The sequence below is a fragment of the Manis pentadactyla genome, chromosome 1, assembly GCF_030020395.1.
Source record: "Manis pentadactyla isolate mManPen7 chromosome 1, mManPen7.hap1, whole genome shotgun sequence".
Lineage (NCBI taxonomy): Eukaryota > Metazoa > Chordata > Mammalia > Pholidota > Manidae > Manis > Manis pentadactyla.
This window is the reverse complement of record NC_080019.1, coordinates 197346562-197368328: the sequence shown is the minus strand read 5'-3', so window position 1 is coordinate 197368328 and position 21767 is coordinate 197346562. Positions and strand designations below refer to the sequence as shown.

Below are 21767 nucleotides of genomic sequence, written 5' to 3'. Positions count from 1 at the left end.
TTGTAGTTTTAATTTGCATTTCTCTGATAATTAGCGATGTGGAGCATCTTTTCATGTGTCTGTTGGCCATCTGTATTTCTTTTTTGGAGAACCGTCTGTTCAGTTCCTTTGCCCATTTTTTAATTGGGTTATTTGTTTTTTGTTTGTTGAGGCGTGTGAGCTCTTTATCTATTCTGGACGTCAAGCCTTTATCGGATGTGTCATTTTCAAAGATATTCTCCCATACTGTAGGGTTCCTTTTTGTTCTATTGATGGTGTCTTTTGCTGTACAGAAGCTTTTCAGCTTAATATAGTCCCACTTGTTCATTTTTGCTGTTGTTTTCCTTGCCCGGGGAGATATGTTCAAGAAGAGGTCACTCATGTTTATGTCTAAGAGGTTTTTGCCTATGTTTTCTTCCAAGAGTTTAATGGTTTCGTGACTTACATTCAGGTCTTTGATCCATTTTGAGTTTACTTTTGTATATGGGGTTAGACAATGGTCCAGTTTCATTCTCCTACATGTAGCTGTCCAGTTTTGCCAGCACCATCTGTTGAAGAGACTGTCATTTCGCCATTGTATGTCCATGGCTCCTTTATCAAATATTAATTGACCATATATGTCTGGGTTAATGTCTGGATTCTCTAGTCTGTTCCATTGGTCTGTGGCTCTGTTCTTGTGCCAGTACCAAATTGTCTTGATTACTATGGCTTTATAATAGAGCTTGAAGTTGGGGAGTGAGATCCCCCCTACTTTATTCTTCTTTCTCAGGATTGCTTTGGCTATTCAGGGTCTTTGGTGGTTCCATATGAATTTTTGAATTATTTGTTCCAGTTCATTGAAGAATGTTGCTGGTAGTTTCATAGGGATTGCATCAAATCTGTGTATTGCTTTGGGCAGGATGGATATTAATTCTTCCTAGCCATGAGCACGGGATGCGTTTCCATCTGTTAGTGTCCCCTTTAATTTCTTTTAAGAGTGACTTGTAGTTTTCAGAATATAAGTCTTTCACTTCTTTGGTTAGGTTTATTCCTAGGTATTTTATTTTTTTTGATGCAATTGTGAATGGAGTTGTTTTCCTGATTTCTCTTTCTGTTGGTTCATTGTTAGTGTATAGGAAAGCCACAGATTTCTGTGTGTTGATTTTGTATCCTGCAACTTTGCTGTATTCCGATATCAGTTCTAGTAGTTCTGGGGTGGAGTCTTTAGGGCTTTTTATGTACAGTATCATGTCATCTGCAAATAGTGACAGTTTGACTTCTTCTTTGCCAATCTGGATTCCTTGTATTTTTTTGTTTTGTCTGATTGCCGTGGGTAGGACCTCCAGTACTATGTTAAATAACAGTGGAGAGAGTGGGCATCCCTGTCTAGTTCCCGATCTCAGCGGAAATGCTTTCAGCTTCTCGCTATTCAATATAATGTTGGCTGTGGGTTTTTCATAGATGGCCTTTATTATGTTGAGGTACTTGCCCTCTATTCCCATTTTGCTGAGAGTTTTTATCATGAATGGATGTTGAACTTTGTCAAATGCTTTTTCAGCATCTATGGAGATGATCATGTGGTTTTTGTCTTTCTTTTTGTTGATGTGGTGGATGATATTGATGGAGTTTCGAATGTTGTGCCATCCTTGCATCCCTGGGATGAATCCCACTTGTTCATGGTGTACGATGGTTTTGATGTATTTTTGAATTTGGTTTGCTAAAATTTTGTTGAGCATTTTTGCGTCTACGTTCATCAGGGATATTGGTCTGTAGTTTTCTTTTTTGGTGGTGTCTTTGCCTGGTTTTGGTATTAGGGTGATGTTAGCTTCATAGAATGAGTTTGGGAGTATCCCCTCCTCCTCTATTTTTTGGAAAACTTTAAGGAGAATGGGTATTATGTCTTGTCTGTATGTCTGATAAAATTCCGAGGTAAATCCATCTGGCCCGGGGGTTTTGTTCTTTGGTAGTTTTTTGATTACCGCTTCAATTTCGTTGCTGGTAATTGGTCTGTTTAGATTTTCTGTTTCTTTTTGGGTCAGTCTTGGAAGGTTGTATTTTTCTAGGAAGTTGTCCATTTCTCCTAGGTTTCCCAGCTTGTTAGCATATAGGTTTTCATAGTAGTCTCTAATAATTCTTTGTATTTCTGCGGGGTCCGTCGTGATTTTTCCTTTCTCATTTCTGATACTGTTGATTTGTGTTGACTCTCTTTTCCTCTTAATAAGTCTGGCTAGAGGCTTATCTATTTTGTTTATTTTCTCGAAGAACCAGCTCTTGGTTTCATTGATTTTTGCTATTGTTTTATTCTTCTCAATTTTATTTATTTCTTCTCTGATCTTTGTTATGTCCCTCCTTCTGCTGACCTTAGGCCTCATTTGTTCTTCTTTTTCCAATTTCGATAGTTGTGACATTAGACCGTTCATTTGGGATTGCTCTTCCTTTTTTAAATATGCTTGGATTGCTATATACTTTCCTCTTAAGACTGCTTTTGCTGTGTCCCACAGAAGTTGGGGCTTAGTGTTGTTGTTGTCATTTGTTTCCATATATTGCTGGATCTCCATTTTGATTTGGTCATTGATCCATTGATTATTTAGGAGCGTGTTGTTTAGCCTCCATGTGTTTGTGAGCCTTTTTGCTTTCTTTGAACAGTTTATTTCTAGTTTAATACCTTTGTGGTCTGAAAAGTTGGTTGGTAGGGTTTCAATCTTTTGGAATTTACTGAGGTTCTTTTTGTGTCCTAGTATGTGGTCTATTCTGGAGAATGTTCCATGTGCACTTGAGAAGAATGTGTATCCTGTTGCTTTTGGATGTAGAGTTCTGTAGATGTCTATTAGGTCCATCTGTTCTAGTGTGTTGTTTAGTGCTTCTGTGTACTTACTTATTTTCTGTCTGGTGGATCTGTCCTTTGGAGTGAGTGGTGTGTTGAAGTCTCCTAGAATGAATGCATTGCATTCTATTTCCTCCTTTAGTTCTATTAATATTTGTTTCAGGTATGTTGGTGCTCCTGTATTGGGTGCATATATATTTATAATGGTTATATCCTCTTGATGGACTGAGCCCTTTATCATTATGTAATGTCCTTCTTTGTCTTTTGTTCCTTTCTTTATTTTGAAGTCTGTTTTGTCTGATACCAGAATTGCAACACCTGCTTTCTTCTCTCTGTTGTTTGCTTGAAATATCTTTTTCCATCCCTTGACTTTAAGTCTGTGCGCGTCTTTGGGTTTGAGGTGAGTCTCTTGTAAGCAGCATATGGATGGATCTTGCTTTTTTATCCATTCTATTACTCTGTGTCTTTTGATTGGTGCATTCAGTCCATTTACATTTAGGGTGATTATTGAAAGGTATGAATTTATTGCCATTGCAGGCTTTAAGTTTGTGGTTACCAAAGGTTTAGGGTTAGCTTCTTTACTATCTTACTGTCTAACTTAACTCACTTGTTGAGCTATTGTAAACACAGTCTGATGATTCTTTATTTCTCTCCCTTCTTATTCCTCCTCCTCCCTTCTTCATATGTTGGGTGTTTCATTCTGTGCTCTTTTTAGGAGTGCTCCCATCTAGAGCAATCCCTGTAGGATGCCCTGTAGAGGTGGTTTGTGGGAGGCAAATTCCCTCAACTTTTGCTTGTCTGGGAATTGTTTAATCCCTCCTTCATATTTAAATGATATTCGTGCTGGATACAGTAGTCTTGGTTCGAGGCCCTTCTGTTTCATTGCATTAAGTATATCATGCCATTCTCTTCTGGCCTGTAGGGTTTCTCTTGAGAAGTCTGATGATAGCCTGATGGGTTTTCCTTTGTAGGTAACCTTTTTTTTCTCTCTGGCTGCCTGTAATACTTTGTCCTTGTCTTTGATCTTTGCCATTTTAATTATTATGTGTCTTGGTGTTGCCCTCCTTGGATCCCTTGTCATGGGAGTTCTGTGTACCTCTGTGGTCTGAGAGGCCATTTCTTCCCCTAGTTTGGGGAAATTTTCAGCAATTATTTCTTCAAAGACATTTTCTATCCCCTTTTCTCTCTCTGCTTCTTCTGGAATACCTATTATTCTTATATTATTCCTTTTTGATTGATCACTCAGCTCTCTTAAAATTCTTTCATTCCTGGAGATCCTTTTCTCTCTCTCTGCATCAGCTTCTCTGCGTTCCTGTTCTCTGTTTTCTAGTCCATTAATGGTCTCTTGCATCTCGTCCATTCTGTTTTGAAGTCCTTCCAGAGCTTGTTTTATTTCTGAATTCTCCTTCCTTAGTTCTTGCATATTTCTCTGCAAGTCCATCAGCATGGTTATGACTTTTGTTTTGAATTCTTTTTCAGGAAGACTGGCTAAATCTATCTCCCCAGATTCCTTCTCAGGGGAAGATGTAGCAGATGCCGAAGCTGTCTGGGTTAGTCTTGTCTGGATCATATTTTTTTGCCTTTTCATGTTGACAGGTGCTATTGACTGTCAGCTGGGAGGGCCAAAATTTTCACTTGCTACTGGCCTTTCTTTACTGGGACAACTGCGACCCCTAGTGGCTTGTGTTGGGTAATTGCGTGTAGAGTGGGTCTTTGTGTCTTGCCTGGCCGGAAGGGAGAAATTTCCCTTTCTGTGGGCGGAGTTTGTCTCAGGCTGCTTCTCTGCTTTCGCAGCGCCCGGTGGGGTAATGGATGGGGGAGCTGCTTGACTGTTTGCCTCCGTGAGGGGTCTCAGAGATGTTGCCCAGGGAGTTAGTGCACCCGGTTTTACCTGTAATTTCCAGCTGCTGTACTGTGACCTGGGTTGTTTCCGTCAAGCTGTTAAGTCCCTGTCCCTTTAAGACTTTCAAAAAGCCCCCGCTTTTCTTTGTCACAGGGGCATCAGCTTCAGCACCCGCTCAGAGGTCTTACTCCCTGTTCCCCCAGTATCCAGGGCCCCCTGGGCACGTACTGTGTCTGCGCTCTGGCCCGGATGGCTGGGGCTGGGTGTTCAGCAGTCCTGGGCTCCGTCTCCCTCCCGCTCTGCCTATTCTTCTCCCGCCGGGAGCTGGGGGGAGGGGCGCTCGGGTCCCGCCGGGCCGGGCCTTGTATCTTACCCCTTTCACCAGTCGCTGGGTTCTCGCTGGTGTAGCTGCAGTCTGGCCACTCTGTCCTGTGTCTTCTGGTCTCTCTTTTAGGGCTAGTTGTGTTTGTTGTATTTTCAAAAGTATATATGTTTTTGGGAGGAGATTCCCACTGTCCTACTCACGCCGCCATGTTGCTCTGCCCACTTTTTAATAGGGTTATTTGTTGAGGTGTGTAAGTTCTATATATATTTTGGATGTTAACCCTTTGTTGGGTGTGTCATTTACAAATATATTCTCCCCAATACCACAGGGACAATGAAGGAAAAAGAACCCAGATAAAATGGGGGAAGGAATGGAGCCAGAAAACCTCAAAAACTAAGCCACATGTATTGTAAATTTCACAGATAAGGAAACTCAAGAGTTATGAAATTAGAAAAAAATTTTTGTTATGTCTCCTGTCTAAAAGTTCAGGGAAAACAGTTTTGAATACAAATGAGCAACAGAAAAGCAGTTGGGTGGAATCTGATACCATGTTCATATACAATATAAGAAGATGAAAGTCTAAACAAGAGAACATTAACACACACATAGATTATGCATTAAAAGAAGTAGAAGAAAAACAGAAACACAAATTTAATATGTGAAAATGAGATGAAGAAAAGAATTAGGTAAAAATGAAAATATCACCGATGAGCAAAGTACATCCGACTTCCCTATGTTAGGAATACCAGAGGGAAAACAATGCAAGTCATCAGACTGGAACTAAAATCTTAGAAAGATTTATAAAAATAAAGAAGATCTGAAACTCTATATTGAAAGAATACCTATATCAAAGGAACCACATACCTGGAAAAAAATCTATTCATAATGCTCATAAATACTCTGGTAAATTATGGATATAAAAGGAAAAAACCTTTGACCAAAGAGGTAAAGAAGTGACTTGTCCTTGAGAACCATGATTCTCTGGGAGAAAAGGAATAATACATATGAGTTCAAGAGTTATGGAAATACTATATAGAATTTAAATTGGCAGCACCAATTTGAACTTATGATGTATTTTAATCACAAAAAGAAATGTATTTTATATGTTAAAAAAACACTTTCCTACCTCCATTTACATAAAAGGTGTAGGAGCAACGACATATTCAGTACTAGTGATTGTCTATCAGCCAGACCAAAGTGCCATTAAGTAAAAGAATAAAACAAGCTTTGGGGAAGAAATCATGGATTTCAAGACTGCAACAGAAAATGGACCAAAGAGGCTTAGAAAACCTTACTGTTTTCTAATGTACAACTCCATGAATCATGTAGTATTTTTTTCCTTTTCATTCTTTATCCAGTTAGTCTCTAAAAGTGAAATATTTTTTTACACTTTTTTCTTCTTTTTGTATACAGTCCATGTGTTGAAACATATATATGGATTTGTGTAACTACCTCCACAATCAGAATACAGACCGCACCCACAAGCCCCTCACAACCCCTTCAGAGTGTCCTTTTATAATCACATCCACCCCAAAATTGTTGGCAACCACTGACCTATAGTTTCCATCACTATATTCTGTCTTTTCAAGGATATCATATAAATGGATTTATATAATAAAAGAAACAAAAAACAAATATATTCTCCCATACTGTAGGATACATTTTTGTTCTGCTGATGGTGTCCTTTGCTGTACAGAAATTTTTCAGCTTGATATAGTCCCACTTGTTCATTTTTGCTTTTGTTACCCTTGCCCAAGGATATGTGTTCAGGAAAAAGTTGCTCATGTTTATATTCAAGAGATTTTTGCCTATTTTCTTCTTAGACTTTTATGGTTTCATGACTTACATTCAGGTCTTTGTTCCATTTCGAGTTTACTTTTGTGTATGCGGTTAGACAGTGATCCAGTTTTGTTCTCTTACATATAGCTGTCCAGTTTTGCCAACACCAGTTGTTGAAGAGGCTGTCATTTCCCCATTGTATGTCCATGGCTCCTTTATCGTATATTAATTGACCATATATGTTTGGGTTAATATCTGGACTCTCTATTCTGTTCCACTGGTCTATGGCTCTCTTCTTGTGCCAGTACCAAATTGTCTTGATTACTGTGGCTTTGTAGTAGAGCTTGAAGTCGGGGACTGTAATCCCCCCAGCTTTATTCTTCCTTCTCAGGATTGCTTTGGCTATTTGGGGTCTTTTGTGGTTCCATATGAATTTTAGAACTATTTGTTCTAGTTCGTTGAAGAATGCTGTTGGTATTTTGATAGGGATTGCATTGAATCTGTAGATTGCTTTAGGCAGGATGGCCATTTTGACAATATTAATTATTCCTATCCATGAGCACGGGTTGTGTTTCCATTTATTGGAAACTTCTTTAATTTCTCTCCTGAGGTCTTGTAGTATTCATAGTATAGGTCTTTCACTTCCTTGGTTAGGTTTTTATTCCTAGGTATTTTATTCTTTTTGATGCAATTGTGAATGGAATTGTTTTTCTGATTTCTCTTTCTGGTAGTTCATCATTAGTGTATAGGAATGCAACAGATTTCTGTGTATCAATTTTGTATCCTGCAACTTTGCTGAATTCAGATATTCTAGTAGTTTTGGAGTGGATTCTTTAGGGTTTTTTATGTACAATATCATGTCATCTGCAAACATTGACAGTTTAACTTCTTTACCAATCTGGATGCCTTTTATTTCTTTGTGTTGTCTGATTGCCATGGCTAGGACCTCCAGAACTATGTTGAATAAAAGTGGAGAGAGTGGGCATCCCTGTCTTGTTCCTGGTCTTAAAGGAAAGGCTTTCAGCTTCTCACTGTTAAGTATAATGTTGGCTGTGGGTTTATCATATATGGCCTTTATTATGTTGAGGTACCTGCCCTCTATGCCCATTTTGTTGAGAGTTTTTATCATGAATGGATGTTGAAAATTGTCAAAGCTTTTTCGGTGTCTATAGAGATAATCATGTGGTTTTTGTCCTTTTTGTTGATGTGGTGGATGATGTTGATGGATTTTCTAATATTCTACCATCTTTGCATCACTGGAATAAATCCTACTTGATCATCATGGATGATCTTTTTGATGTATTTTTGAATTCACTTTGCTAATAACTTTGTTGAGTATTTTTGCATCTATGTTCATAAGGGATATTGGTCTGTAATTTTCTTTTTTGTGGTGTCTTTGCCTGGTTTGGTTTTAGAGTGATGCTGGCCTCAGAATGAGTTTGGAAGTATTCCCTCCTCTTCTACTTTTTGGAAGACTTTAAGGAAGATGGGTATTAGGTCTTCATTAAATGTTTGATAAAATTCAGTGGTGAAGCCATCTGGTCCAGGTATTTTGTTCTTAGGTAGTTTTTGAATACCAATCCAATTTCATTGCTGGTGATTGGTCTGTTCATATTTTCTGTTTCTTCCTTTGTTGGCCTTGGATGGTTGTATTTTTCTAGAAGTTGTCCATTTCTTCTAGGTTATCCAGCTTGTTAGCATATAGATTTTCATAATATTCTCTAATAGTTCTTTGTATTTCTGTGGTGTCCGTAGTGATTTTTCCTTACTCATTTCTGATTCTGTTTATGTGTGTTCATTCTCTTTTTTTCTTGGTAAGTCTGGCTAGGGGTTTATGTATTTTGTTTATTTTCTCAAAGAACCAGCTCCTGCTTTCATTGATTCTTTCTTTTGTTTTATTCTTCTTGATTTTATTTATTTCTGCTCTAATCTTTAGTATGTCCCTCCTTCTACTGACTTTGGGCCTTATTTGTTCTTCTTTTTCTAGTTTCATTAATTGGGAGTTTAGACTGTTCATATAGGATTGTTTTTCCTTCCTGAGGTAGGCCTGTATTGCAGTATACTTCCCTGTTAGCATGGCCTTCACTGCATCCCACAGATTTTGCAGTATTGAATTATTGTTGTTATTTGTCTCCATATATTGCTTGATCTCTGTTTTTATTTGGTCATTGATCCATTGGTTATTTAGGAGTGTGTTGTTAAGCCTCCATGTGTTTGTCCAACAAGAGAATATAACCCAGCATATAGATAAGTCTTGGGTTTTATCCATTCAGTGACTATTTGATTGGTGCATTCAGACCATTTACTTTAGGGTGATTATCGATAGGTATGTACTTATTGCCATTGCAGGCTTTGGATTTGTGGTTACCAAAGGTTCAAGGGTAACTTTCTTACTCTCAAAGAGTCTAATTTAAGTCACTTAGTATGCTATTACAAACACAATCTAAAGGGTTTTTTTTTCTCCTCCTTTTTCTTCCTCCTCCATTCTTTATATATTAGGTATCATATTCTGTACTCTTTATCCCTTGACTGACTTCGGGGGTAGTTGATATGATTTTGCATTTGCTTAGTAATTAATTGTTCTACTTTCTTTACTGTGGTTTTATCATTTCTGGTGATAGCTATTTAGCCTTAGGAACACTTCCATCTATGTCAGTCCCTCCCAAATACACTGTAGAGATGGTTTGTGGGAGGTAAATTCTCTCAGCTTTTGCTCATATGGAAATTGTTTAATCCCTCCAGATTTAAATGATAATCATGCCGGGTAGAGTATTCTTGGTTTGAGGCCCTTCTGCTTCATTCCATTAAATATATCATGCCCCTCTCTTCTGGCCTGTAAGGTTTCTGCTGAGAAGTCTGATGTTAGCCTGATGGGCTTTCCTTTGTATGTGATCTTTTCTCTCTCTCTGGCTGCTTTTAATACTCTGTCCTTATTCTTGCCCTTTGCCATTTTAATTATTATTCTTCTTGTTGTTGTTTCCCTTGGGTCCCTTTTGTTGTGAGATCTGTGCAACTCCATGGCCTGAGAGACTATTTCCTTCCCGAGATTGTGGAAGTTTTCAGCACTTACATCCTCAAAGACACTTTCTTTCCCTTTGTCTCTCTTCTTTTTCTGGTATCTCTATAATGCGAATATTGTTCTGCTTGGATTGGTCACACAGTTCTCTCAATATTCTTTCATTCTTAGAGATCCTTTTTTATCCCTGTGCCTCACCTTCTTTGTAGTCCTCTAATTTCTATTTCATTTATTGTCTCCTTCCCCGTATCTAATCGGCTTTTAAATCCCTCCGTTGTATTCGGTAATAATTGGATCTTTGTCCTGAATTCATTCCTGAGTTCATGAATATTTTTCTGTACCTCCATGAGCATGTTCATGATTTTTATTTTGAAATCTCTTTCAGGAAGATTGATAAGTTCAGTTTCACTTGACCCTTTTTCTGGTGCTGTGGGATTTTGGTTTGAACCAGATTCCATTGACATTTCATATTTGTATGTGGTGCCCTGTAGTGCCCAGAAGCTCTACTCTCCATAGCTGCTTAGCCCCTGGCTCAATGTTGGGGGTCGCAGGAGAACAGTGCTGGTGCCTGGGGGGAAGAAAGAGCTGTTTCCTGCTTCCTGGCTGCTATACCTGTCTACTGCCAGAACCAGTGGGCTGAATACTGTGTAAGCCTCTATGCTTTGTGTTTGTAGCTGCCACAGGTGGGGCTTTTCTCTGGCTGGCCTGATGGCAAGGGCAGGAGCTACCGGTTTGTAAGCCAGGTGCGGGCTGGCTGGGAGGAAGGCGCAGCAGGCTGCATATCATGGTGGGGGGCCTTGGAGCTGCTTAGCCAGCCAGGGGGATGGAGCCCCTGAAGCTCCTGAAAGTTCCCAACCTGCTGGGCATAGTACGCCCAGACAATTTTATCTACCTGTCCTTTCTCCTGAGCAGCAAGCTCTGTGCAATCCTCGCCCCTTTAGCAGCCCTCTCGCTCTTAGGAAGTCTCTCAGACTGCCCACCTTTCTCTTGTCCCAGAGCAGCCGGATGTGGATCCCTGTTACCACAAGTTGCTGGAATCTCAGTCTCTCCAGGTATTCTGCCTGTCTTAACTTTCCAATCCCACTAATCACCAGAGCACCATGCAATGTAGGTTCATGCTCCCAGAGTACATCTCCAGGGCTAGGTGTTCAGCAGTCCCAGGACTCCACTCCCTCCCTGCTCTGTTTCTCTTCCTCCCACTGGTGAGCTGGGGTTAGGGAAGAGCTTGGGTCCTGCCAGATAACGGCTTTGGTACGTTATCCTGTTTCCTGAGGTTTAGTCTTTTCTCCAGGTGTGTGCAGTCTGGCGTAGCCTTCTTTCCTGTTGCTCTTTGAGGATTAGTTGTGTTAATTATATTTTTGTATTATATGTCAGTTTGGAAGGAGGCCTCTGTCTCACCTGTCATGCCACCATCTTTAATCCCACCCCTTCCATATATATTAATTTCCTTTTCCTTATCCTTATTTGAGTTTTTCATATCTTGTGACAAATTTGGGATGCATCATCAGAGGAAATTAGGATTTTTGAGTTCCAAGTTTTCTTGTGTCCTTTGAGATTTCTTTTTCTGGTCTTTTGTCAGACACCTTTACATGAGACTGCCTGTACCTGAATGAGGCCTTATAAGCTGGCTGTAAGCTCTGTGTCTGGGGTGGGGTGGAGGTGACTGAATGGCAAGTCAGCCTTCTTTGGGGGATCCCCAGACGTCAGGATCTGGGTATCTGGGTGCAAGACCACTCGCTGTCTGGAAGGGATTTCTCTTGCTGCTCCTTGAGCGGCTGCTTGTGCTCTCAGGGTGGGGAGCAGTGCTGAGACCCCTCCACTGAGCGTGACGTGTCTGTGGTGAAGATCCTTTCAAGGCAGGATGCCTGCCTGCCGAGGGGCTTAAAGGCCACCTGCAGATGGTAGGTGACCTGGAGGTGCTCTGCATGTGACCCCTCTGGGCCCTGCACCTCTTGGTGCTTCAGAGTCTGGGCTCTCAGGGCTCCGGCGGGCTCAGCTACTCAGTTTCCTTCTGCACCTGTGTCTGCAGCCCTTCATGTGGGGCTTTCTTGCTTCCTTAACCCGGAGGCTATTCCCATCTCTGTGTCCTCTTCCTAATATGGGCTGGAATTCCTTGTCCACTGCTGGCTGGTCTCTCTTCTCTTCTGTCATCTGGACTTACCTGTTCCTGTGCCTATTTAAGGGTCAAAGTGACATGCCGACACAATGCTGGCTGCAGACCGAGCTCCCTGTTGACTTGGAGGAGGCTGGCTCAGAGTGTGTGGGCTTGCTGTGCTCGCCCTGGGGCCAACACTCCCTGCTCTTTGCCCTGGTGCATCCCTGCTGATGGCCTGGATTCTGTTCCAGGTGGCCCATGGCGCGCTCAGTGACTGTGCCCTAGATGCCGCGGAGACGCAGAAGGAGCTGCTGGGAGCCAGTGGGCTCATGCTGCTGCTCCCGCCCCGAGCGAAGAGTGAGGCCATGGTGGAGGAGGATGTGGAATGGCTTTTGGCCCTGCTACAGCTGAAGCAGCTCCTGCAGGCCAAGCCCTTCTGGCCAGCGCTCCCACTGGTGGTGCTTGTGCCCAGCCCTGGAGTGGACGGCGCGGACAAGGGAGTGGCAGATGGTTTGTGAAGGCAGCCTCATTTCCAGACTGCATGTTTAAAAATGGGTCAAGCTGCAATCTGAGGGAGTGCTGGCAGCATGGCCTAGGGGGCGCCAGGGCAGCAGGGACCGGGAGTAGGCTGGGCGGGATCAGCATGTGAGAGGCCATAACTAGTTCGCAGACTGACAGTGGGTGACAGGCAGCTCCCTCTGTTCTCCCAAAGGTCTGATGCTGCAGGACTTGGTTTCGGCTGAGCTGATCTCAGACTACACCATTGTTGAGATCCCCAATTCCATCACCGATTTACAAGGCACCACTAAGGTATGGTTTCGTCATTTTTAAAGGCCCAACAAGATATTTCAGTTTTTCTTTTTTTATTGAAGTATAGTTGCTATGCACTTATGTATTTGTTTCAAGTTGACTTCTTTTTTGCTCTGTCTTCCATTAGTGTATGTTACTACTTGAATTTTTAATTTTATATTTTGACAGGTAACTTTCTAAAACTATAAAGAAATCAAAGTAAAAGATAAAATTGGCTCATAGTGTTATTACTTATAATAAATTGTTTATATAAACTTTTTGAGAGGTTTTGTTGTTATGGATTTAAAACATAACCACTCATGTCTCCTATCTGGAGGTCAGATACATAAATTACTTTTGTAGGGTGTTTGCCCTTAGAATATGAAGGAATATTGTTGTCAGAAGCTTTCTTCCAAAAGGAAGTCTGTGCTGAGTTGCATTTAGGGACAGCAGTGCTGGGTATAAAATAAAAGTAGCTGCAGGATGTGAACTTGTCCCGGTGCAGTGAAGCTGACAGTCCTGAGGACAGAGCATGTGGGTCCCCTTCCTGGGGGTGAAAGGGAATTGCTTTCTCGTGGGCCCCAGCCCTTCCTGAGGGTTCTGTGGACCACACTCATTGGGGTGGTTTGGGATCTGGAGCCCCTCTCGGGGGGCTCCAATGGGGGTCTCCAGATCCTAGAAGGCTGAACTCAACTGCAAGGGAAGCTTCTTTCCTAGCATGGTTGAGAAGCTGGTGCTCTGGTGGGAGGGACTCCTTCAGGAAGCTTCTGAGAAACAGCACGAATTGTTTAACTGAGTCTCTCCTGACTGCTTCTCAGGTTTTGCAGGCTGTGCAGTGGCTGGTCTCCCGCTGCCCCTGTGCCCTTGACCTTTGCTGTCAGACGCTCATTCAGTATGTGGAAGATGGGATTGGCCGAGAGTTTAGCAGCCGGTTTTTCCACGACAGAAGAGAGAGGCGGCAGGGTGGCCTGGCCTCTCAGGAGCCTGGCGCCATCATTGAGCTGTTCAACAGTGTGCTGCACTTCTTGGCCTCTGTGGTGGCCTCTGAGCAGCTCTGCAACCTGTCCTGGCCTGTCACTGAGTTTGCCGAGGCAGGGGGCAGCCTGCTGTTGCCTCACCTCCATTGGAATGCCCCGGAGCACCTGGCCTGGCTGAAGCAGGCTGTGCTTGGCTTCCAGCTGCCGCAGATGGACCTTCCTCCTGAGGGGGGTGCGTGTAGTGCTGGGGAGGAGGGTGAGGCAGCTGGGCCCCTGTTTCCTTTTCACTATAGTGACAGCCTGGCTGGTATTGGGCACCAGTATGCGGTGGTGTGTATCTCCTGTCCTCCACTGCACCCATGCACACCTGCCTGTGGGTTCAGGAGGTGGAACAAGCTGGGTTCTGTGAAGCTGGCCCCTCACCACCAGCAGAGCAGTCTGTGGGTGTCCGCCAAGCCCTAGGAGAATCACCAGCCCCAGGGTCCCATCCTGCCCACCCAGAGTGCGGGGGCCGAGAGCACGGGGACTGTGCGGTTCTGCCCGGAGGCTGTGGGCTCTGCTGGGGCTCTGGCGCTCGGTGCTCACTGAGCACAGGGCCCTTGTTTGCCAGGGAGCCTCTGTCCCGTGACTGGCTGTGCCCAGTGAGACTGTTTGGATGTGATGCAGCCCCTGTGGGTCCCTGGCTGGACTCGCAGGCCTCCCGGTCCCTTGCTGACGCTGTTGATGGGAACGGGTCTCCCCACTGCTCATGTGGCCCGTGCGTGGCCTCGGCAGGGCCACTCTCCTTTGGGCTGTGTGCAGCAGAAACCTTCGGGGTGTGGTCTTAAGTAGGCCTGAAAGATGCCCATTGAAGGAACCCAAAGAGAAGCAAACTGCACCATGGAGGGTGAGGTCAGGGTCCACAGGAAAAGCCCAGGTCTGTACCAGACTCACATGGGTGTGTTTTCAAACACAGATTCCTGGCTGTGGCCCCAAGCCTGCACAGCCAGAGTCCACAGAGTGGGCCTTTCCTTGTGAATTCCGCCCTGGGTGGCTGGATGCCTCACGGGGGCATGAGGAGGGAGGTGCTGCCCTCAATAGCCACAGCCCTACTGGGTTCGGATCCGGAAGGAGGCTTCTCGCCTGCGTGGTTGCCTTCTCCTAAGACAGTGCAGAGTGAACATTCCGTGTGGATTTCCACCTGCGCCTGGCCACACCTCGTGCCTCATGGTGCCTTCTCCGCAGCTCCCTGGCTTCCCGTGTGTGCCATGGTCGCCCAGTACGCCAGCCAGATCCCCAGCTGTCACGAGACACAGCCCGTCCTCCAGTCCCAGGTGGAGAGCCTGCTCCGCAGGACGTACAGCAAGTGGACAAGCTCAAGCTCCTCCCCAGGCCCGGAGGCAGGGCCCTCGGTTGCTGAGATCCCGTGGGACGATGTCATTGCCCTGTGCATTAGCCACAAGCTGAGGGACTGGACTCCCCCCAGGCTTCCGCTCAAGTCAGGTAGTTTGTGCTCTGCGCTGTGGGGCTGGCTCCTCAGGGGCCTTTCCTGCTCTGATTTCAGCAAAGAAAGATACTGTCTTGATGTTTCTTTTCCTGTGGGTCCTGGCCCTCCCTCTCCTTAGGACTCCCTCACTGAGCCAGTGACTTCCAGGTGACATATGAACAGTTGGGAGGAGCCAGGAGGGTTCCGGGGGGCCTGGACTCCCCTCCCCTGGCTGTAGGGTAGCGAGGCCTGTGTGGCCACACCACATTCTGGACACGAGCCTGTCTGGATCTTGAGGGACCCATGGACCCGTGTAGCGTATTTGGCTCAAACACAGGAGTCATGTAATTGTGTGACTTCACTTACTCTGAGGGCTTGTTCTTAATTTAAGTCAGAGAATTTAAGCAAATGTCACATGGTCACCTGTTGATCTTTTAATATTCTTGTTTTTGTATTGTTTTTTCAGAGGCCCTGAGTGAAGATGGTCAGATATGTGTGTATTTTTTTAAAAAACATTTGAACAAGTATGATGTCCCTTTGTCGTGGGAACGAGCCAGGATGCAGACGCAGAAGGAGCTGCAGCAGAGCCGTGGCCGGTGAGAGCTGTGTCTGCAGCGAGAGGGCAGTGCGTTGTCTCGCAGAGCTCACAGGCAGGCCTCAGAGTCCTCCACGCAGAGTCCAGCCCGCCGTGGGCAGGCTCGGACAGACACTTGGGAGCGGGGCGTCATCCCCTGTAGTAGATACCGCTCTAGAGGGAGGGAAGCAAGCGCCTCGTCTCATTCATCAGGTGAACCTGCCACTGAAATTAGCATAACCAGGTGGCTGCAAAGCAAGGCTGACATCTCACTCACAAACCTGGTTCAGAGAAACACTCACACATTAGCACGGCAGGCAGTCAGGCTTTACCCCAGGACAGACAGCATCGACAATAGAAATCTATTCATGTACCTGCTGCCGTGACAGGAAAGAAGCAGTCATTTCAGTAGGTGTTGAAATGCTTTTCTCACACTCATTCTTGCCCCCCCAAGTAAATTTATACCCATTCCTGATTAATTTTTCTATCAAACTTGGGTAAAAAAATGTCTTAGCTTGATGAGGCTGTTTACCTAAAAGTACCCCCAGAAAACCTATGCCTCTTGGTAAAACATTAGAGACACTGAAGTCAGAACCAGGCTGAGTTGCCCCTGCTGTTCAGTGTTGTCCTGGATATCCTGCCCAGTGCAGGGACACAGACACAGCATGAGTGCTGAGAGGGAGAAGAAACCGTCATTTCCAGTCAGTTCAAGATCCTCAAGTCATGCTTTAGGCCCACTCAGAGTCGAGCAAGGTGATCGGACAGATAGATTTACAGCATACAGAGCTCCTCATTCACAGCAACAGCCAGCCCATCATACATGGACGAATGAGCCGCTGTGAGGGGCAAAGACAGCGTTGGGGGCAGGCAGAGGGGACAGTGCTGCAGAGGCATCAGTTCTCAAGCTGGAGAGGCTTTTCCAGTCAAGACCCAAAAACATTTCTACTCCTGGTCTTGATAAGTTAATTCTAAAATTAATCAAAATGACACAATGTGTAGCAATTGGTGAGAAAATTCTGAAAAAAAAAAAAAAATAGCAAAGAAGGTCTCTGCTCTGCCTGATACCAAAACATCGTGGCGTCATACCAGCGCAGTGGCTGAGTAGGAAGTCTAGGAAACACTGTGTGTGGCACAGCGCTGTGCCAAGCCAGTGAGATCAGTGGCAAGAGGACAGACACTGCATTGGTTTGGAAAAAGCATCCGATCCCCTGTGTCCTACTGTTTGTAGACATTACTTCCAGATGGATTTAAGAGCTAAATATGGAAACGAGAGCCTTGCAGTATTAGGGGGAAATGGCTTGTGGATAAGCCTGTGACAGGAAGCAGAACTCGGGTGGAAAGCCCCTGGGCCCACTGGCCCGGAGAGCAGAAGCGTCTGTGAGGACCCGGCGCTGCACCTGCCTGCCCCAACGGCCGAAGCGGGCAGGGGTGGGTGTGAGGCTCTGGGCACCCACAGCCTACCTGGTGCCGGCAAACCCTTCCTTCCTCTCTGTCCTGACCACAGGCGTTTCAAAACTTGTACTTACAGTTTGGGGAGAAAGTCTTCTCATCCTTCTGCAACCAAGTTTCCCACTCCGTTACTTCACGTGTACGGAAAACGGAAGAGGAGTGTGGAGCGGGGCCGGGAGGGGCGGCCTCCCAGCTCGGAAGATCTGACACGCGGAGCCTCTGCCCAGGAGCGCCTGGCCCAGTGTCTGTCCCGTGGTCTGCTGCTGGAGAAGGGGGAGAGCAAGAGGTGAAGACCCTGCCTTCGGGTTGTCCTTTCGGCCACTTTGTTCTGGGCTAGCAAGGGTCACGTGACGGGGCTAGTGGAGGAGGAGGCCTGTCGGACACGTGGAGTGCAAGCTCCCTGAAGGCAGAGGCAGGGCCCTGGGCAGCATGTCTCGGACTGTTGTATTATCCGACATCGGTTTCATTCATTCATCCTTCGAAGTCAGTCCTAAGTTTCCTATGGGAAGTGCATGTGGCTGGCTGGCTGGTCGGTGGATAGGGTGCTGAGTGTGGGCCTGGCACTGGCTCTCTGCCCTTTGGCAAGCCTGAGCAGCATGTCCGTGGGCAGGGAGCTGGAGCCGACCTGCCTCCACATGTCCCACCACCACGGAACCAGGAGGAGGGGGGTGGCCTGGACCACCCTCACGCCTCTGCTGCCCCTCCGGCCTCCCTGTTGTCCCTCTTGGTTGGGAGCTCATCTCCTGCCCTCCGTCAGCAGGAACAGGAAAGCATGCTGGCATTCCTCCCAGGCTCCTCCCCTCTCGTGTCACTGCCCCATGTGTCTATGGCCCTTACAGGAAGCCCACGGACGGAGTGACTATCCTCAGCTGCCCTCGGCCCCACGCTGCTCTGGTCAGGGTGGCCACAATCTGCACATAGTCCCCAGCAGCGCCCCACACTGTTGCTCCCCCAGCTGCCCTCCCCCCCGTGTGCTGTACCTACTCTCCCAAGATTTCATGCAGCGTTGTGAGTTTTTAAATAACATCAATATTCTGATGACTTCAAATTTATATTTCCATCTGTGAGTTCTGTGAGCTCCAGACTTGAATGTCCTGCTGCTGCCTTAAGTCTTTCTTAGACATCATCTGAGGCTAACGTGTCTCGACCCAGGTCCCCGTTCTCCCCCCACTAGCCTGCTCCGTGGCCTTTTCAGTTGATGGCCACTCCATTCTCATGGCTGCCCAGGCCGAGTGGTTTGGAATGGTCCCTCCACATCGGTCCTTCACAAATCCTGTCAGCTCTGTTCAACTCATGGTCAGATCAAAGCATTTCTGCAGTGGGTTGTGGCCAGTGTCGGCAGACGGAGATTCAGACCGAGCCCTTCAAGTGTGAGGCAGAGGTCATGGGACTCCTCTGGCCTCGGTGTCTTCCTCTCACCCAAGTCAAAGGCAGAATCTGCCTCCCATTCCTTTCTGGCCGCTGCTCTTCCCTCCAGCAGCCAGGCAGCTCACAGCAAAGCCTTTGCGTTTGCTGTTCCTTTCGCCTGGGACCCTACAACCGCCCCTTACCCCCAGGGCCCCCTCGCACCACTTCCAGTCCCTGCCCAGATGTCCACTCGGGGAGGTAGTCCTTGCCCAGCCCCCAGCCCTCCCCTAAGCTTTGCCTATCTCGGCATCAGACCATGTTTCCTCGTGTTCCCTGTTTCCCCACACTAAGTATACAGCTGGGCTCTGTCTGCTGTGGGTCAGTGCTGTGTCCCCACACCCAGACTGGTGCCCAGCATGTGGTGGGGGCCTGATTAATATGTGTTGGGAGAGTGACTGTCATGATTTCTAGAGTAGGTTCTAGGTCTCTATCATTTAAGCGGTTTGGGTCAGATTGTTTTTTTGAAACAATAAGCAAATGGAGAGTTTGTTGGCAGTTTGTTGTTTTAGTCATTTTAAACTATAAGCAGTAATCCATACATTTGGATAACCCATCAAGGTATACAGTTCACTGTAGACACATAAAACCAAAATAATCCAGAGGAAATAACACAAATGAGAGAATTACGAGTAACATTACTAATATGTAAAAGTTGTTTTTGGATAAATGCCACCTTTCTCATTAAATATAAATTGGGTTTATAAATTAAAGAGAAGGTGTTGAAATGTTTTAGAGTACACTTCTCCTCAGTTGATGGTGTAATTTAGTTCTACCCTTAGTAAAGGCAAAATCAAGACTTTAAAGTAAATACAACAGAAATGTGAATGATAAAATTTTTTGCTTCCTAATGCTCACGTGTTTCAGGTTTGAAGATCAGCTTCAGCAGTGGTTGTCTGAAGACTCAGGGGCATTTACAGATTCAACTTCCCTTCCCCTCTACCTGCCTCAGACCCTGTTGTCTCTGCCTCCGACTATCCGACCTGTAATGCAAACCTCCACAGCTACCACAGTGCAGGTGAGAGGGGAACACGTTGAGCATTCATACCGGGATTGCAGACAGAGTGGCTGGGAAAAAGTGCCATCTTGATTCATCACATGACGTCATGATGCACATTATAGCTTCAGTTGGATCTTCTTTTAATCTGTCAGAATTATAGAGGCCCAGCTACTTTGGAGGTTCTGCATGTGAAATGAAGAATAGAATTGAAATATGCTTAAGAACTGAACAAACCCTGTAACTGTGTGCTGACATGCTATAAGGGTATTGGGGGCGGATAACAGAGGTGATGGCGGGGGCTTCTGCTCATAGAGCACATTGTCCAAGCCTTGGCATGGACCTGCCCCCTGTGATGAACTATCCCTGAGCAAAGTGATGGACGAGTTGGTCAAGCTCGACAGAAGTCGGTGCTTTCCCCAGAGTGTTCAGCTCATTGGTGGCGGGCTGCTCTTCAAAGGCAGACCTGGGGCCAAAGCGCAGTGTCCTTCTATCTCACCGTTCTTCCTTCAGCAGTAAAAGAAGCAAAAGCAGTTTAATTATAGATATATAACGCTGGGCAGGTAAAATGAGGCTCCTGGACTGGCTTCAGGGAGCCCTTCAATGGGGGAGGAAAGCAAGTTAAGATGACACACTTTCTGCTTATCAGTTTGTCGGGTACCTTAAAAACATTTGTACCCTTTGACTTGGCAATTCTGCCTTAAAGAAATTACTATATATGACAAGAATTAATGTATTTTTGTTCACTGTGGCATTAATCATGCTGCCTAAAAAAGGAAACAATTACCCAAAGATGGGAGTCTGGTCAAGCAGTTACAGTACACATGATGGAATGGTTCATGCATAGCCTTTATCAGTGCTCATACGAGTGACTGACACTGGGAGTTGTTCATAATAGAATCAGAAGAGAAACATCCCACGTACAGGTGGACCACCCATGTGTAAGCTGGACCAGGGTGGAAGGATGGGTGATGGATGCCACAAGGGCGTTTGTTGAGCCCAGCAGGCCCAGACAGGGTTTCTAACATGAGTCAAATCTAGCTCACAAAGGCAGGCAGACGAGGCACAAAGCTTTGCAGAAAATATTTCCTGGTTTGTGGGTATCCCCAGACTATTTTCAGGTTCTCTTTTATTCAAATAGAATGAAAGGGCAGGGGAGCAACGGCAGTTGTCAAAGGCAACAGGCACATCCCTGACCGAACGGCTCAGACACCTGGAAAGGCTGCTGCAGAGCTCAAGGGAAGAGGAAGTTGCCTCTGAGCTCCATCTTTCCACACTGCTGGACATGGTGGACATTTGAGTGGCCGGACCTGAGAGGGGGAGGGTCTCTCCAGAAGATTTTCTGCTTTTATTCAAAATAATGCTACACTCAAATGTTTAATGCACTGTTGGAAATGAGATTATTAATCATGCAAATAAATTATTTTAATGTGTAATTCAGTGTTGCCCGGTTTTCAGAATCAAAGGCTGTTTCTGTGTAACATCTTTGATAATCTTACCTGTTTTCATGATCTCAGACTGTCACACACCAGCATGTGCTCTGAGGGATTCTGCAGCTTGCATTCCTGTGTGACCAGCCACCCGCTGTTGCAGCAAAGTCAGTTTCTGGTGTGCCAGACGTCAGCAACGCAGGGAGAGATAAGGAGCAGGAACCTGCCCGCCAGGCCTACCCAGTTCACATCTGGGAGCCAGCTGGGACCCATGGCGCTCTCTGAGGACAGGCACGGGGCATGCGCCTGCAGTGGAGGCTGGGAGACAAGCTGATTGGGTGGAGGAGGGCAGAATCCCTGGGGAGGAGAGCAGCGTGCATCAGGGGAGAGGGCGCCTGGGAGAGTGTGACGAAGCCAGGAGGTGCCGGTTCCACAGTGTTACCAGGTGAGGGGATAGGCCAGGCCTGCTGCCTTATTCGGAGTGCTGTGTGAATCAGCCATTGGAGGCTGTTAGGCAGAGAGGTCACTCTGTCACGTTTTCTTTTCAAAATGTAATATGGGGAAAGTTAGCAAGACAAGGCAGGGCTCTTGAAAGGGTTTCTGAGCCATCCAGGTGAAGAGGAAGGGCACGGGCCTGAGTTCACCAACTGGTGCTGGGAGAAGGCATGATGTTGAGCCATGTGCAGACAGACTTGGTGACGCCGAGTGGAACGACCACCAGCCTTGACCTGGTGCACAGCACCTCCCTGCCATATCCCCACGTCCCCTAGACGCTCCAGGAAGACTGCTTCGCATCTTCTCATTCTCCTCAAACCTCCAGCATTCTCAGGGGGGCGAACTTC

The 21767-nt window shown here is 45.8% G+C and overlaps 1 protein-coding gene across 4 annotated transcripts in view; it reads left to right on the top strand.

Moving 5' to 3' along the window:
* The window catches only part of MCM3AP (minichromosome maintenance complex component 3 associated protein), a 51521-nt gene extending 30590 nt beyond the window's left edge, over positions 1-20931 (top strand). For 3 of the 4 annotated variants that reach the window (XM_057505573.1, XM_057505567.1, XM_057505571.1), the window contains exons 22-29: positions 12092-12350; positions 12553-12650; positions 13448-13838; positions 14831-15088; positions 15538-15667; positions 17150-17380; positions 19366-19516; positions 20637-20931. In XM_057505573.1, the coding sequence (XP_057361556.1) occupies positions 12092-12350; positions 12553-12650; positions 13448-13838; positions 14831-15088; positions 15538-15667; positions 17150-17380; positions 19366-19516; positions 20637-20795 (1677 nt within the window). In that variant the 3' untranslated portion in view covers positions 20796-20931. The remainder of the gene's footprint in view (positions 1-12091; positions 12351-12552; positions 12651-13447; positions 13839-14830; positions 15089-15537; positions 15668-17149; positions 17381-19365; positions 19517-20636) is intronic. The other variant, XM_057505578.1, reaches the window with a different exon arrangement.
* Positions 20932-21767: the final 836 nt, after the last annotated feature.